The sequence below is a fragment of the Pinus tabuliformis genome, chromosome 4_2 (assembly GCF_031772625.1).
Source record: "Pinus tabuliformis cultivar Carrire ecotype Pingquan chromosome 4_2, CPIR1, whole genome shotgun sequence".
Classification (NCBI taxonomy): Eukaryota; Viridiplantae; Streptophyta; class Pinopsida; order Pinales; family Pinaceae; genus Pinus; species Pinus tabuliformis.
This window is the reverse complement of record NC_142304.1, coordinates 302,744,089-302,756,734: the sequence shown is the minus strand read 5'-3', so window position 1 is coordinate 302,756,734 and position 12,646 is coordinate 302,744,089. Positions and strand designations below refer to the sequence as shown.

The window sequence follows — 12,646 nt, the reverse complement described above, 5'->3', positions numbered from 1 at the left end:
GTTTTACGCGGTGGCATGTAACAGAACCCACCAATATGATATGTTAACTCCTCCAGTTTATGTTATGCGCTGTGAACTTTTTAAGAGGTTTCCACGGTTTATTCCTTCCTCTGATATTGCTCTTACTCTTGGCATATGCAATAGATCTACTTTGTCTTGGCTCATTGCTCCTGTGGTTTCTCTTCACTCCTATGACTTCCGATGCCCTGCTCCGTTAGCTCTTCTTCCAATAGCTCTTCTCTGCTCCGATAGCTCTTCTTCCGATAGCTATCCTCTGCTCCGATAGCTCTTCTTTGGTGGCTTCCGATGAACTCTTCCTCTTACTCTTTGGCTTCACAATGGCTTCTCCTCTTTGGCTTCTTGCTCCTGTTGCTTCACAGATATGCTCTTTTTGGCTTCACATCATTATTTAGTATCCAGAATATTGCCATATTGATATCAATGACAATCTAGATCCACAAATACTATAAAGAAAGAAGCAGGTTTTCCCTGTTGGGTTCCTGAGAAAAATAATTGTGTAAATCTGTGTGCTGTGTTTTATCTCTATGTGCTATTCAACTGTTTATCTCTTGTTAAGAAATTATGTATCTTGGTGAGAAGTAAACTAGTTCAGATTTCAGAATTCACTTTCAGAAAATCATCCAAGTAGTTCCAGAATTTCATGGAAAATTAACAATCATAGCTACCAAAATTCAACACTATTATCTGTGTTTTTTGAGTAAAACTTCTATGTTGCTAGGAATTTTACATGCTTTCAATCTTGGTTTCACTTGACCTTAGCAGTAGGATTCAGATTGTTCTTCCACCCTATTTGCTTTCTTCTTCTTTCCATCTTTCTTGACTCCATTAAAGTTAATGGTTCATTGATTAATTCCTCGTACAAAAGAGATCTATCATATCTACATTGGGAATTGTGCATCTTAGGCATTTAGGTATATAATTGGGCATTTTAGATCACTTTAGTTCAATTTTTTGTTAAATTACAGCAACATTAGTTTGCTGTAATTTCGTTATTAGCAGAAATAGAGAGAAACTTGAGTGTTTGTTACCCCAGAATTCCATTGAGTTGCATGCACAACATTTAGATAAAATTATGGAACCTTCGAGTTTCAAGTGATAACAATTGGGAATAAAGAAATAGTGCTAGCCTTTAGAGGACAAACAACTAGTTAGAATGATGATTAAGCTATCAAACAACAATAACAAATGACACCTCATGAATTCCACCTAACCACATTAACAATTGCTATTTTGTTCAATTAAAGTGGAACTAAGGAATTATTATAAATCCTTTCCCTCATGGGAAATTTTGATATTTTAATAGGAAAGAATAGTGGTTACAAAAATTACAGCATACCACTTCTATGGACCAAAGGAAACTTATAAAAACATGATGAGAAAACATAACTAGCTTCTACATGAAGGCCTTATTGCAAAATATCATGTTGGGAAAGATAAAGAGATCTTAAAAATCTGTAAGAAATTCATTACAATATTTCATGCTAGGTTTTCCTTGATAATTATCAACTATAGTATATATGCTTTAAAAAAATTGCACACTTAAAGCACTCAACTAAAAAATTTCTTACGACTACGAAAAATTGCATATAAATTTGTAAAATCCATACGGCACTCATAAATAAATAAAGTTCAATGACTCAAGTAAGATATTTCTATTATTTTTTTGTTTTAATTAGAAAGGATATAATGTGACTTACGTGCCGAAGCGAAATATATCTCCTACATGCAATTGTTTGTAAATGTTTGGTGTAACCTGAATTTAAGAGACAAAACGCCAAAAATTAGAGGATATCAAAAAAACATTGTACAGTTGAAACAAAAATATATTTGTTCTTGGAACAAACTTGGTGGCATCAAAATTCAAAACCTATGCATAACAACATTTTAACAATTAGTAACTTTCCAATTCAAGGGAATCGAGAGTCATATAGGTTAGGTTCAAAACCACAACATGAGAAATCAAATGCCAATGAACAATTCCTTCTTCATCTGGTCTGGCAGATAAGAGAAATCTTGGTACGGTAAGAGGGATGCAATTCATAACAACCTTGTTGCCATAGTGTACCATAGGTCCATTATTCCAGCAGGTACCACTTGATCAATCACAATTGAGAATCACCACGGTCAACAATAATGACCATGAAAACAAAGTTTGACATTTGAATTACTGAAGATGTTTGGCTGAAAGCAATAAATGATAAGATTGCATGAGTCAAGATAGCATGTCATTGCCTGGCATTGCCATATACAACTACAATTACAATGAGTCACGAGGGTCATTTGTGATAGTAAACACTGAATTTGCCCATCCAAATTCAAGCGTTAAACCAAGCACATTCTTAATTTGGTACCAACATTCACAATGCAAGTTTTGGCCAAGTTTTCTTTAGATTGGTGAACGAGCATTGCTTTAGTATTCTAGTTCAAATTTTGGTTATACTTTTAGCAAGGTTCCATGCATGCATGTTACATGCAACACTTGGTGCCGGCATGGAAGAGTGATTGCTTAAATGTGGCCCTCAATTAGTTACGAGGGCCATTTATGATAGTCAATTAACACTGAATTTTCCCATCCAAATTCAAGTGTTATACCAAGCATATTCTTGATTCAATACCACAGTTCACAGTGCAAGAGTTGTTAGTTTTCCTACAAACTTAGTACCCAGCACTTATATCCTAGGAGATTACAGATCTAATGATTAATTGCACAGCTAGGTTCATCAACACAAAAGTTCAGGGCAGCAAAATTTACCAATCTCAATCACAAAATAAATGACACAACAAATTCTACCCAATCACATTCATTAAAATTCTGAACTTACTTGGGCTCCTGTCTTGGGAAAATGGCCCAATTTTGTCTTCTCCTTCTCCTTAGCCTTGCTTTTATAACTTTACATTGATCTAAATCCCTATACCTAATCTCCAAAGTGATTGATGGCCGAGATTAGATCTCACCTCACTTGATATCAATGCTGAGATTAAAACATAATCACTAATGTAATTAATTTACTTTTCCTATGTTTATTTTAGCTCAATAAGCCAACATAATAATTATTTGTTTTTCTTTGTTGAACTTGGGCTAAGTTACAAATGCAACTTGCTCACACTTAAGCAAGTGTCATAAAGAGATCTGTGGGTGCTTTTTGCATGCCTAGACACTTAGGTTAGTGCAGAAGAACCTACCCAAGCTACAAACATCAACAAAATTTGACCAAGTTTTCTTCAGATTGGTTCACAGGCATCACTTTCAGTGCATTAGTTCAGAAATAGTTACATTTTTAGCAGGTCCCATGCATGCAGGTTACATGCAAAACTTGGAGCAGGCATGGGAGAGCGATTGCTCAAATGTGGCCCTTCAATACTTGGATTGGGAATCCCATGTGGGGGCGAGAGATAGATTGTTTAAAACCCTAGGACTATGACATCCAAGACAAATAACGCTGAAAATGTATGATTTTGTTGTAAATAAACCCTATTTTACCCTAGAACAACTTATATATATAGGGTTTTAAGGATTGGCACAAGAGATAAGACTAGTGCATTTCTCAATTTTGGGCCAATGTAGTCTAGGAGTAAAAATATTTAGAAGAAAATAGATGGATGTGGATTCAAAGAAATCAAGGGAGACAAAGTCGTGTCCCTCAACCCTTTAACCCTAGTGTCCTATCTTCTAGGAAATTCAAAGGGGGGAGCTAAAAGTAGGCCACCTCAAGAGAACTTGATAACAAATCTTGTGCAAGGAGGACAAAATTTCAAAAAAACTTTGGTGAAATTTTTAATAAAACCTAATTCATCAACAAGAACAAGATTGGAAGAAGATAACTCATATTTGCATAGCACACATCATCAAAGATCACCAATAATCATCCAAGAGAAAAAACCTGTAATATCCCTTTGAGATATTTTGCCAAATTTGCCAAATTTTTAACTAAATATGCAGAAATTTAACTCAACCAAAATTTCACTGTAAAATCACCATTCTATTAACAGAAGATTGCCATGTAAAATATAATACATAAGTGCATGCAATTCCATGAAACAATAGGTAGAAAATAATCTTAGATTTATTATAATATAAACTGGGGTTTACACGCTGATACAATAAAATAGCTGAGATGGGAAAACTAGCCTCAAGAATCTGCTCCCATACTATGTTGCAGTTGGCCCTCCCAAACTGAACTGAAATATCACTGTTGAGCTCTCCTATGAATTCTGGATGAATTCACCAAGGGGAGATGGGTACTTGCCCAACCTCACTAAATCACCCGAGGGTTTCTGTCCTGGGGCTACTGCTAGAGTGAAGAACCAGGTTCTCAACCTCTCATACAAGAAGAAATATCAAATCCAAGATGTCCTCTAATGGCCTCCTCCTCCTCTTTTTATAGATCTGATGGAACCCTCTAGAAGCTCTTGTTTTATTATTATTTTAATCATTGAGCACATTTCCCTTAATTAAAATATTCTTTTTAATGTGGGAAAGTGGTAAATTGGCCACCATGCTTCCTCAAGCCATCGAAAATCACTTCTAGCCATCCATCCTATAGATGTTCTCGTTCTGATTCCAACGAGCTATTATACTAAGGTGTTCTGCCAAGTATTCCTCCCAACATTCTGCCTTAAGCAAAATTAATGTTGTCAAGCCCATTAATAACTTAGTTTTTTGAAAGTTGTCGAAATGCAACTGAACGAAAGGCAAACTGTGCAAATGATGGAATATACCAAGTGAATGCCATTGGACCTCATAAAAACTCCTCAAAACCCCATGAAACACCTCTCGAAGCCTCTGGGCCCGTTGATGAAGTAAACTTGCTCCTCTGACCACTTTGCCCCGGCCCTGAAAGTCCATCCTAACCATGCCATGAGGAATACCAAAAAAAGAACATTACAAGTCCTCCCACCACAAGATTACTTGCCCTCAAGCAAATCCAAACCTGTGGACCAGTCTGGTGGCCCAACGCAACTGAGACCCAATGCTCGAATCCCATACAAACCACTGGGTGATGCTCTACCTCTGTGTCAACCCACCATGAACGAACCCCTCAATGCCCGAATCCCAAGCCCATATCGGACTAAACCTGTCATCAACAAATCCTCCTGGATCCCAATGCCACCGAGAACAAGCATCAATTCTCCATGGCTCCTGCGGTGCTATAGCTTTGGCTGTGAATGTTACCCCACTGACTGCGTACCATCTCATCACCTCTCTCCAGTCCAACCCCTGACTCAATCCAATGCTAATCCTGCTCTCCTAATGTCGAGATGGAATGCTGAAGAGTTGTCGACCTGTATCCCACTACCCATTGGAGCATGTAGTCCCTGACATGTCTGGGGGTCCCTGCTCTACTACACCACTGACTAAGGATATCATACCATCAATAGGATACCAACTCATGATCTCTCGCCAATCCATCCTGTGGGATGGATCGGATGCATAGGCACCTGTATATGTGATAAGTCTCCTATGTTGCATGGTGCCCCACTCACGCAACTCTGCCTGGTCAGTCAACAATATCCATCGAGAAAACCCTACCTCTCCCTGTAATGGTTACAAGTGGCCAAATTGTGATGCAAGCCCTGTCCATGTACTCTTGGAGAGGGTTTCTCCCTGAAAGTACTGCACCTCGTCAGTGGGCCAGCCCAAAGATGGATGCACCACCATATCAAAAAGATCCACCCTCATCTGGCTCGAAACTCCATGCTGCTCCAGTCTACCAACCTCATGCAAAGTTATCCCGTCAAGCCCTCGCACCTCTTGAGGACATGTGTCTGCAAACACTACCACCCTGCGAGTTGTCTGTATATCTGCCTACTCCTCATCGATGGCTGGCCCCAAGGATAGCGGCTCATCATCCTCCATCATGGGCTCATCATGCATACTATGCATATCATCCTCCTCAGTTGACTCATGCTCCACCATATGTTGCTCCTGCTGAATCATCACTAGTGACTCATCATCCCGAATGTCTCCCATAGGGTCCACTGACTACTCACCATACACACTGGAATATAGATCGGGTCTGCTGTCAACAACTCCACATGACTGCTCATGCTCCCCGGAGGCACCCTCATATGACCCCATGGACTCATCCAAAGAAGAGTCCTCATCCTGAAAGGCAGAAGGAATATCCTCCTACTCTACCTCTACCATCTCCTCTGCATCTCTCAAACATGAGTGGTCAGGTTCCTTGCAGATGAAGCAAATGTTGAAATTTCTAAATGTTACCCATTAGAAATCCCTACTGCATTATCTGGTTTATTTCACCTACTTGTTTATTCCTTAACAAGTTATTTATTCATATAACTACTGAAAATAAACACAAATGCAGCCTTAACTCATATACAGATCAACAACTGAAATACTAAACAAACACACAAGGGACACCGTTAATTTTGGACAATCGTCCCCGGAAAAACCCAATGCAGGGAAACTGGTGCAGCAGTTTTGAGGGTTTTATTATTATGCAGATTTCTTGATTACAACTAGGGTGCCAAACTAGCTCACCAACAGAGATTTTTAGATGGCAGTAATACCTCTTCTTGGAGACAGATATTCAGCTTCTCAGCACTAGCCTGCCCCACGAAAATCCTTCTTGCGCTTCTCCAAGGCTCTGTGTGTCATGCCCCAAAGAAGATTGTCTGTCCTCCTCCACCATGGGCTCAACATGAGTCACGAACTGCCCCTCTATGTGCTCTCCATGTTGTTGTAGGTGGTTGTCATCCCGCAACTCTATTGTAAATTTGGGTGCCTTTGTACCTATCGGCTCCTCATTAAGGGTGGTAGTGGGGGTTCACAGTTAGAGAAGGTGTTTGTTCAGGCATTGCTTGAGGACAAGCAATGTTCGGTGCATTGGAAGAACTTGTCAAATGAGGATGCCACCTGGGAGGGTGAGCATATTTTGGAGTACCCATCTTTGAGGTTGCTTGAGGGAAAGCAACATTTGGACAGAGAGGATTGCCATGTCCCTTCTCAAACAAATTAGTAATAGGGTGTTGCTATACAATTTTGCACATTTTTTACTAGGAAGAGGGCCCCACACTTTCGACTTAGGGACTTAGGGGCCAAATCGACTTTATTTAGCTGCTAATGGAATGTGGGGGCCACCCACATAGGAGTTCGAATTAGCCATTCGATATGCTTGGAGGGAAAATCGAATGGGTGGATGAAGGGGTCCACATGAGGCTAAGGAGGCCCAAGGAGTTATAGAGAGAGATCAACTCTCATTTTGTTTTCAACTTGAACATTTGCAAACAAACACTCTTTTGTACGCTCTATTGCTTAGCGAGTCTACCAGTTGTTTAGCCACGAATCTCTCACACAGGAGATGCAACCTCTTCTTCGGGGGACCATCCATGCCCGCCCTAGGGAGGTCGTTCCACGAGAGTTTCAGTGAGTCCGGTATAGTGACACACTTCAACCATCAGCATAGAGAGGAAACTACGTATACTTAGGCAGAGCCGAGAATAGATCAGCAAGGGGATTCACAGCTTGTTGGGAGAGCGGGGAGTTGAAGAGGCAGCATAGAAAGGGCATTTTTGCAGGAGTAGCAGCCAACTAGACCAGCGCAACAGTTAGTCGAAGTTTTGGACAAAGGTACTGCATAAAGGCCTCTAGCAGCAAACCCATGGTGCTTGGGAGAGCAGTCATCCAGGCCAAGGGTCATCCGAGGAGCAAGGAGTTAGTCAATACCGGTGAACCCAGTGTTCTAGGGGTGTTTTCAAAGGGATTTGCAGGTTGTTTCCTGCAAGTCAAATTTGGCAGTAGTAGTTGGGGAGAGGCTCCAAGGAGGCCGAAAATCCAAAATCAAAACCAGAGAAATTCCCTTCTGGGTTTTTCTAGGTTTTGTCCAAGGAGTCTAAGGCTGAAAGGATATAATTTTCTGGGTGGTTTTTGGGCACATTCCAGTAGGTCGAAGTTCAGCAAGACAACAGTTTTACTGGGACAGCGTAGTGCAGAGTGTTGCAGCAACTGGGCAGCCTTCAGCTCAGCTATTCCATCACCTAGGATTGGTCCAACTTGTCCTTGAGACAAGCCTAGGTGCACCATCTCATTTATATTGTACCTATGCTCTCAGATTTTATCATATATGGCTCAGCAATTCCAAATTTACAGTGTTTTATGGATGTATAATGCATGTTTTTAATTTTAGGCTGTTGCACTGTTTATTTGTCTAAAATATCACTCATATTCCTACTTAGGAACATTACACTTCGTCAACCCTGCTAGCCTCTACGTAGCTCTAGAACCCTCTGCGTCAGCCTTCTGCCTCTTTGCGTCAGCGCTCTGGCCCTCTGCGTCACCCACGTAGACCCCTCAGCCTCTACGCAGTCTCTAGCTACCTCTACGTGGCTGTTGTTGCCTCTGCGTAGCCTCTCTGTCACTGCGCTGACCCTCAGGCACTATCTCTGCCTCTCTGATATGTACTCACTGCCCCTCCTTGCAACAGATCACTTGTTCGAATTTTCTCAGCAAACCCCACCACAGAAATCGAACTGACTGATCAATCTTGGTGTATCTCCAACTCACCCTCAAGCCTCCTCTTATACTTTTCATGTTGAGTTTTCAACGACCGAGATTAAATCTCTAATCAATGGCTAAGATTAGATTTGGCTTAATCTGTGTCATTTAGAACATTCTCACCCAGTTTTATATTAATACCCATTAATATTTTAATTTTCCTAAGTTTAGACTTGGGAACTCCATTAAAAATATTAATTATTCTAATCTCTCTAATCGGGTGGAATTTCCCCAAACCATTTCTAGGTCTTTGAGATCTCATGTGCTTTAGCCTCTCCACCAAGTTTCATGGCTAGAGCATATTCGATGCTACCACAAATCAACACTCCCTCTAGCGAGGAATGTGCTCTAATAATGCTCCACCACTGAACATCACAGTGATCCTTCCACACCGGAATCTGTGTTGATGTTGGGCCTATTGCCCTACATCCACTGCACTGTTGCTTCCTGTACTACTGCCTATGGCTCTACCACTGCCATTGCTACATCTGTATTGCAACTCCCTCTCAACATGTTGCCCATAGCACTGCAACTCAGTTACTGAGAAGTTAAGTAACTGATCTACCCAACTACTGACTTCCTTGTCAGTCCGAAAGCCTCATGATGCTGAAGCTACCTCTATTGCTATCATATGATCCCTCTGCTGCCTTTGTGTTGCTGCAACCACCTTTGTGCCTCTCGCACTGCTGCAACCTCCATTGTGCCTCTCGCACTGTTGCAACCCCCACTGCACTGCTATAGACCTCTGCACTCTAGCACTGCCTTGTCGCTTCATCACATCTTGCTTCTACTCGACATCCGTCATCTTGCTACTGTGATTCGGGGCTCCCGTAGTCGGACATGATCCAGGAGTTTGGGTACCTCAAAGATCCTGCCCCTCATCTTTTGTAATCATCTTGACTACAGTTCGATGTCAACCCACCTCTTCACTAGAGGTGCATGAGCACTCATGGCACAGTCGCCATCAGTCTCAACTTCTTTCTCCGCCTTAGCCAGAGCTGCCTTGGAGTCAGAAGCCTCTCCCTTATTCTTCTTATTGGGACATTGGGTTGCATAATGACCCAGCTCCCCACAATGGAAGCACTTCACATTGGAGATGTCCTTCTTCCTCTTCCCTTGTTGTCCCGCAGATGCCAGATCCGCATCCTCCTCCTCTTTCTTGATTCGACCCCCTTTGTTGCTACTCCCTACCTTGGTCAACCGTCTGATCTCTTCTTGGCGAAGAGTTGCCCACATCTCTTCCCATCCTGGAAGATTAGCTCTGCCCAAAATGCTTTGGACAAATGTCTCCCAATCCTTGGAGACTGCATTCAGGGTGGTCCTCACCATGAACTCCTGATCTGGCGTGGTCCCTATGGAAGTCAGTTAGTCCCAAATCTCCTGCAATCTGAGGTATGGATCTATCTACCCCCCCTTTTGCATCTGATACAACCACAGTTGATTCTCTAATAGCATCTTTCACTGCACGGAAGTGCCCTGATACAATGTCATCAAAGTATCCCACATCTCCTTTGTCATGTTCTTCTCGGCAATACGTGGTACGACATGATCCTTGACCCCATCAAGGATTATGCACTTTGCCTTCGCCATTGCATCCTCATATTTCTCATTATCAACTAGGTCGACTGGGATAGCCACGGTTCTCAAGGCGAAGCCCTTGATGCGATGTCTATCCCGCACTGACAAGATCATGGCCTTCCAGATGACAAAGTTGGAAGCCCCATCCAACCTGTCCTGATCCCTCAGTCTATTCACTGCCATCTCCGCTCCCTCTTCTGGACTCCTACTAAGATTCGACTTCCCTCCTGGAAATCTCCCACTAAGTCCTGGATTCCCTGCTGGAAATCTTCCAGCCAATTGTCGATCCGCTCCTCTCCAATCCTCTTTGCAACTGCAACTCGGATCTAGATTTCTTGGCTAGAAATTCGTCAAAGCAGCAACTCCCTCTACCTTGGTTCTATCCCGTTAGGTACTGTTCTGCTTCGACAGCAACAGCACCCCACCAGCTTCCTAATCCACAATCTACCCACAGCTGAAGAAACTGAGCCTTCCAGCTCTGCTGCAAATACTTCTAATTATGTTGGTGCCTTCAGTCCTCCTTTGATCTGCAACCCTCTGATACATGTTGAAATTTCTAAATATTACCCATTAGAAATGCCTACTGCATTATCTGGTTTATTTCACCTACTTGTTTATTCCTTAACAAGTTGTTTATTCATATAAATACTGAAAATAAACACAAATGCAGCCTTAACTCATATACAGATCAACAATTGAAATACTAGACAAACACACAAAGGACACCGTTATTTTTGGACAATCATCCCCGGAAAAACACAATGCGAGAAAACCGGTGCAGTAGTTCTGAGGGTTTTATTATTATGCAGATTTCTTAAGTACAACTAGGGTGCCAAACTGGCTAACCCAACAGATATTTTTACACGGCAGTAATACCTCTTCTCGGAGACAGATATTCAGCTTCTCAACACTAGTTTGCCCCAAGAAAATCCTTCTTACGCTCCTCCAAGGCTCTGCGTCAGCCCTGTTAGCCTCTGCATAGCTCTAGAACCCTTTGTGTCAGCCTTCTGCCTCTCTGCATTAGCTCTCTGGCCCTTTCCGTCACCCACACAGGCCTCTCAGCCTCTGCGCAGTCTCTAGTTGCCTCTGTGAGGCTCCTGCTGCCTCTGCGTAGCCTCTCTGTCACTGCGCTGACCCTCAAGCACTATCTCTACCTCTCTGCTATGTACTCACTACCCCTCGCTGCAACAGATCACTTGCTCGAATTTTCTCAGCGAACCCCGCTCTAGAAAATCGAACTCACTAATCAATCTTGGTGTATCCCCAACTCACCCTCAAGCCTCCTCTTATATTTTTCCTGTTGAGTCTTCAACAACCGAGATTAAGTCTCTAATCAACGGCTAAGATTAGATTTGGCTTGATCCATGTCATTAAGAACATTCTCACCCAGTTTTATATTAATACCAATTAATATTTTAATTTTCCTAAGTTTAGACTTGGGAACTCCATTAAAAATATTAATTATTTTAATCTCTCTCTAACCGGGTGGAATTTCCCCAAACCATTTCTGGGTCTTGGAGATCTCATGTGCTTTAGCCTCTCCACCAATTTTCATGGCTAGAGCACATCCGATGCTACCACAAATCAATAACAAAGACCCTTCCTCCTCATCTCATTCTTGCTGCATGGTTGGTCGCCATAAATCCACTGCAACTCCTCTTGGGTCAATCGTCTCCTAAACTGTCCAATGTTCTACTCAACTAACCTTTCTGCTAGTTCATAAGCAGCAGGTGAAACCAACTATGCTTCCCTCCAAATAGCCAACAACCTAAACTACAACGTCCTGCAAATGGCATCATGGCCTCTATACATGAGGAGAAAATGGACTGCATGTGTGTTATGACTATATCGGGATGATGTTCCCTAATGCTGAAGAAACATTGGAACATCTGTAGGATCAAGTTGTCACATCCCAGCTCAAACATGAGGTCATAGGAGCTAACCAAGGCCATGACTTCTAGAATCTCAAGCTTCTTCCCAAATGTAGGACTCTCACTGTTATCCAAACCCTGAAAGGTCTCCACTATAAGTTTGAAGACTCTCCTCATAAGGTCGTCATTGTAAGGAAGTATAGGTGCAGTTAACATCATGATACTACTAAGACAGGAGGCAACTGGAAGTTTGACTCCTAGACAAGGGTGCTCCAAATACTTGTGTTGTACTAAGGCAAGCATGGTTGGTTTTAGAGCCCAAATCAAGCTCTTCCCATCTGACTGATCCACCTTGGAAAGGAGTGAAGCAAGTTCTTCTAGTTTGAGTATGGATTTTGTTGCAACCCCCATGCATCTCAAATATGTTCCAAGTGCATAAATTTTGTATCCCAACTCATGTTTTTTCTGTGGTTGCTCTTGTTGTAGCAAGGTAAGTATCCCTTTGGAGAATGATCGGTTGATTGTTGCTGCTAGCTTATGAAGGGATTTTGTGAAATTTTCATCCATGTTTTTGTTCAATGACGGCAATTACATATATATGACTAGGACTGACAGCATAACAAAGTATACAATAAATGACCAATTGACTCAATACAGTCCC

General features: G+C 41.9%; 1 protein-coding gene across 1 annotated transcript in view; it reads right to left on the bottom strand.

Annotated features, from left to right (window-relative positions):
* The window catches only part of LOC149169188 (SMAD/FHA domain-containing protein), a 432,141-nt gene that overhangs the window by 329,089 nt on the left and 90,406 nt on the right, over nt 1–12,646 (bottom strand). Inside the window, 1 exon segment of the mRNA XM_089428601.1 lies at nt 1,719–1,774. Within this exon segment, the coding sequence (XP_089284727.1) occupies nt 1,719–1,774 (56 nt within the window).